Source organism: Raphanus sativus, chromosome 4 (assembly GCF_000801105.2).
Source record: "Raphanus sativus cultivar WK10039 chromosome 4, ASM80110v3, whole genome shotgun sequence".
NCBI lineage: Eukaryota > Viridiplantae > Streptophyta > Magnoliopsida > Brassicales > Brassicaceae > Raphanus > Raphanus sativus.
The window spans coordinates 37066977-37072574 of NC_079514.1; the positions used below are offsets into that span (position 1 = coordinate 37066977).

Genomic DNA, 5598 nt, shown 5'->3' on the forward strand with positions numbered 1-5598 from the left:
ATTTTAATCTATTACAGACCATATTAAATCAGGATCTATATGAACAGCATTAACACAGTCCCAATAATAATACTAATATCAACATAGGTAATGAAATTTAAGGTATATATCAATATTATTAAAATAAAAACATGCCATGTTAATAATAGTTGGATCTAATTTAAAAAAAAAAACATATGTAATTGCTTATATCTGTATATTAATATAACTGCTAAAAGAGTTTGAGTAATATTATAACGTAAATGGTTAAGAATGACAACTACTAAACCTAAATTCGTGGGAAAGCTATAAATACATCCGTCCTTATTTAAATCATGTATAAATTTATCATTATAAATATATTTTTTACAATAATTAAATTAAATAATGATTTTTAAAATATATATAACCCGCTGATAACCATAAAATTAAGCGGAGCGGGTGTTGGTATAAAATTATTTATTTGCGGGTTGTAAGGTCACATTTTATAACCAAAATTTTTTTAAAACCCGCGGGGTGGCGGATTAGCGGAGCGAGTTCGACCCGTAATCCACCTTTAATCTTGCATATACCGAATCAATTTTTAAATTGTTATTATTTAATAAAATATATTTTAATTAAAATTTATACAAAAATATGATTACCAAAAAACAAATATAATCAGAAAAAAAAACAATATCAAAAATTAAATTTAAAACAAAAATTATACCCGCTCTTATGGTATAAAATTATTTATTTGCGGGTTGTAAAGTCACATTTTATAACCAAAATTTTTTTAAAACCCGCGGGGTGGCGGATCAGCGGAGCGAGTTCGACCCGTAATCCACCTTTAATCGTGCATATACCGAATCAATTTTTAAATTGTTATTATTTAATAAAATATATTTTAATTAAAATTTATACAAAAATATGATTACCAAAAAACAAATATAATCAGAAAAAAACAATATCAAAAATTAAATTTAAAACAAAAATTATACCCGCTCTTTTAAGAGCGGGTCAAAAGCTAGTATATATATATTTTTTTTAAAGGGAAAGACGGACCTTAAGCGGCAAGCCTAGGGTTATAACAACATCTCGATGGACACGTACTCGAGCAAGTTAATCGTCTGCAAGGTAATCTTCTTCTCATTATGAATTCTTCTTACTCGGATCTCTTTTGTTAATCGGAAATTAAGAAAAATTGTATGTTGTATTTTAGGCACCGTTTGATAGTGAGGCTGCTGCTAAGCAAAAAGCCATCCTCGAGAACTACACCAATCCCTGGTAATTGATTGATGCTTTATTTATTTTGTAAGAAGATATTTGTTTGTGTTGATATTTTTTTTTTCTTGTATCTCCTGCGAATTAGGGTTAGGATATCTGTTGAAGGATTCAGGTGTTGTAAGGACGATGAGGATGAAATCAGGATTGAATTGATTAATCTCTTCAAATCATGTGGCCGTGACAGTATAGTTGATTTCCCCAGAGAGCCTCTTTTGGACAGGTTTGTGTCTTAATATTTGTGACATAAAAATAGAATATTTGTGTTGTGTGCTAGTTAAAAATTAAGTGGTCTTTGTTACAGACGTGCTTTTGTTACTCTTCGTGCACATGGTGATGATGCACATGTCGCAAAAGAGAAAGCGTTGCAACTTAATGGAAGTAACATGGGAGGTTGGAATGCCCTTGTCAAGATTGCACCCGAGGAAGAAGATGAGGAATACCTGGCGTTATCAGCTTATAGAGAAGCTCTTGGTGATGAGCTATTATATGACAAAAGATTGTAAGTTGATACTCTTTTTTTTTGCATCCTGTAACAATGTTGTGCATGTTGATAACATGCAACAAATTACTGCAGTATGTTTGGCATTACCGTTAAGGGGTATGACACCTCCCTTCGTAAAGATGAAGTCGAGAAGGCTTTGAGAGCACATTTCTCTTCTTGTGGAGAGATAACACATGTTTACGTTAATCCCGCCGACAAGTTTACTAATATCTATTTTTCCCAAGAAGAAGGAGAAGCTAGTGCCATGGCTCTTGATGGAAGTCAAGTGGACCGATTCAAAATAACTACTTCGCTCGTAGCCACAACAGCCAGTAGTAACACTCCCCTTCCCCCTGGTGAAACTTATTTTGGCTATTGTTACCCAGGTGCATAACTCGTTTTTGTTGATTCTTTATTTTCAACCTTAATTAATCTTCTCATGAGTTCGTCTTCTATTGTTTCTGTAGCTCATATGCTTGAGTTTGGCAAGGAGATGCAGGAGAAGATCGATTTTTATATGACTGAGTGGAGGCTCAATGCGATGACAAAGAAGCTCAGGGCTCTTAAGAAGCACAAGGTCTGGACTCTTAGGGAGCCTAAGGTCAAGGCTCTTAAGAAGCCCAAGGCCGGAGCTCTTAAGAAGCTTAAGGCCTGGGCTCTTAGGAAGAAGCTTAAGTCATATAGATCAAGGTTTTAAAAACCGAGCTTCATTAGCTACAAAAAATTATCGTGGATCTGTCCTGACTATCATAGACCTACGTTTTAAACTAGCAAAAATATCTCATATTTATATATTTGAAATTTATGTATTTGAAATATTTATATAAAAGTAAAGGGTGTCTTTTTTTTAGTGATGGTTTGTTAAGCAGACTATTTTGTCAAATTTTATTGTAAAAAGAGAACGGGAAAGGGTGGGGGAAAGGAAAAAGGGAAAGACGGAGCTATTTTCGTTTTCGTGGAGGCTACTCTACTCAAGGCAGAGGCTTTCATTGACAAATCAGTTAAGGCTCAGGCCGAGGCTCTTCCTCGTCAGAGAACAGACCCACCTGTCAGATCTGTTATAAGTTCGGCCATCTAGCTTACAAGTGCTATAACGTTTTGATCACTCCTACCAAGCAGCGGAGTATCACAACGCCTTAGCCGCTTTCTGTGCTCAAGATCCTTCGTCTGTTCTTAGTAACAAGTGGTGTGCGGACTCTGGTGCCACTGCTCACATCACCAATGACACCTCTCACTTGCAGTCTGCTCAGGTTTACAGAGGTGATTGATACTATTGTTGTTGGTAATGACGACTACCTCCCTAGCTCACATGTTGATACTGCAGTTTGCCTAGTCTGCAAAGTAAACTAATGCTGAATGACGTTCTTGTTTGTCCATCTATCCCTAAGTCTCTTTTGTCTGTGTCGAAATTTACAGCTGATTACTTCATGCTGTGAAGAAATTTGTCCTATCCCATGTACCATTGAGTTCGATTCTGATAGTGTTATTGTAAAGGACAAACAGACAAGGTAGCCTCTCACAGAGACAGAAGAATCTGTACGTCTTAGAGAACCTGAAGTTCATGGCTTTCTTTTCTCACAGACAGCAAGCCGCACCTGATGATGTTTGGCACTTGAGGCTCGGTCATTCTCATCATGGAGTTCTCCAGCATCTTGCTATCAGAATAAAGCCATCGTCTTGAATAAATCCAGCTCCCCGTTCTAAGAGGCGTGTCAGCTTGGAAAATTTAGTTATTTACCTTTTTATACATCAGAGTTTGTTGCAGCCAAACCCTTAGAACGAGTCCACTGTGACCTCTGGGGACCGTCTCCAGTTGCGTCGACTCAAGGGTTTAGGTTTTATGCGGTTTTTGTAGGTCATTTCTCAAGATATATATGTTTTTAGTTATGAGATAGATTAACACATGTCACAATCTTAAATATATAATTGACATTTGTCGCGATCATGTTAATTAGTAACTAATTTTTATTTAGGATTTTTGGAAAGAAAAATTCTAAACAAATTTAATATTAAATAATTTTTAAAATAATATTTTTGCTATTAAATAATTTTTAAAGTTAATTTTTCAAAAAAAAATTAATCTAAGTATATATATTTTTAATCGTTATATATTTTAACACATGTAACAATATTAGAATGAAAATTACTATCATATAATCTTTTGCAGTTATCTTTTATTTAGGATTTTAAAAATGGACAAATAACTATCAGATAATTTTTTGAAGTTATCTTTTATTTAGGATTTTAAAAATGAAAAAATTACTATCAAATAATCTTTTGCAATTATCTTTATATATAAATTCTTGGGTAAGAGTACTATTTGGCCATATATGGGTTTGAAATTAACAAAAAAAAACATTAACTCACTAGGAAATCCATACAAATTGTTAGGCAATCAATCTTTTAATAATTAGTTGAGCATTCACACCAATAGTATTTTTTCATTGAATAAGAGGTTCCATAAAAAATCTTACAGGAATGTCTCTTTATAATTGGTTCATACGTTTTAATTAACAAATCAAATACAGGATGGTTTTAGGATAGAGAAATTCTTGGGTTCACCCTTAGAGTGAACCTTTAGATTCACCCAACCAATAGAATTTCGTTATTTCATATTCAGTATATTTTAAAATATTTTCAAATTATATTAATATTTTTAAACTAAAAAATAAAAATTAATATTAATTGCAAACAAAAATACGTTTTAGAAAAATATATTTTTAATACCGTCAGCCAAACACTAAACCCTAAACTCTAAATCCTAAACCCTAAACCCTTGGGTAAACCCTAAACCCTTGTGTAAACCCTAAACCCTTGGTAAATCCAAAATGGTTGGATAAATTCTAAATCTTACGGTTTAGGATTTATCCAAAGGTTTATGATTTACCCAAGGGTTTATGATTTACCCAAGGGTTTAGGGTTTAATATTTAGGGTTTAGGGTTTAGTGTTTTGCTGATTGTGTTAAAAATATTTTAAAAAAAAAAATCCAAAGATTTAACCAAAGGTTTACCATGGATTTAAGGTTTATGATTTAGGATTTAGAGTTTAAGGTTTAGGAGGGTGTATTCAACTGAGAGTTTCAGGTGATTTGTATTAAAATGACAAATCCACTATTATTCAAACTTGAATTTTAAAAACTCATTTAAAATCCACTGTTATTGAACTTGACATTTCGTAAAGTACTCTAAAATCCACTGTTATTGAAAATATTTTAAGTTGTGGGATTTTAAAGTTTTGAGGTGATTTTAGGGTGTTTGGGTGGAGTTTCTTAGTTAAAAAAAAATAAAACTCAAATCCCATTGTTTGAGGTGATATTCTAGAGTAGTTTAACAAAAATCACCTAAATCTCTGCAACTTATTAAAATCATCTAAAACTCTATTAAAAATCAAATCACATCAAATGCTAAATTGAATACATCCCCCTTAGTGTTTTGCTGACGGTATTTTAAATATAAAATCTTTTTTGTGACTACTATTATTTTATATTTATTTTTTTATTTTAAAAACATAATAAAACTTGACAATATTTTGTTTCTTTTATTAAAAGATATTGAATATGAAATAACGAAATCCTATTGGTTGGGTGAACCTAAAAGTTCACTCTAGTATTTTTCTTTAGGATATCAATTGGATAGTTTATATACAAATTCTACACCTCTCAACTTTATTATGCATAAGATTAAATTATATACTAATACTACTATATTGTGTTAAAAAGAAAATACAAATACTACGTACTATTTAGAATTAATACTAGTAACACATGTCAAAAAACCATATGTTAGTTTTAGGGTTGATTTGAAGTTTTGAGTCAAATTTGCAAAATACTATTAATTATGAGATAGTTTAATACATGTCACAATGTTACTAT

General features: G+C 32.0%; 1 protein-coding gene across 1 annotated transcript; it reads left to right on the top strand.

Moving 5' to 3' along the window:
- The first annotated feature begins 999 nt into the window (after nt 1-999).
- On the top strand, nt 1000-2576 carry LOC108854153 (uncharacterized). Its single transcript, XM_018627666.2, has 6 exons — nt 1000-1095; nt 1181-1245; nt 1331-1465; nt 1547-1744; nt 1820-2112; nt 2194-2576. The coding sequence occupies exons 1-6, from the start codon at nt 1060-1062 to the stop codon at nt 2421-2423; spliced, it is 957 nt and encodes a 318-aa protein (XP_018483168.1). The 5' UTR covers nt 1000-1059; the 3' UTR covers nt 2424-2576.
- Nucleotides 2577-5598: the final 3022 nt, after the last annotated feature.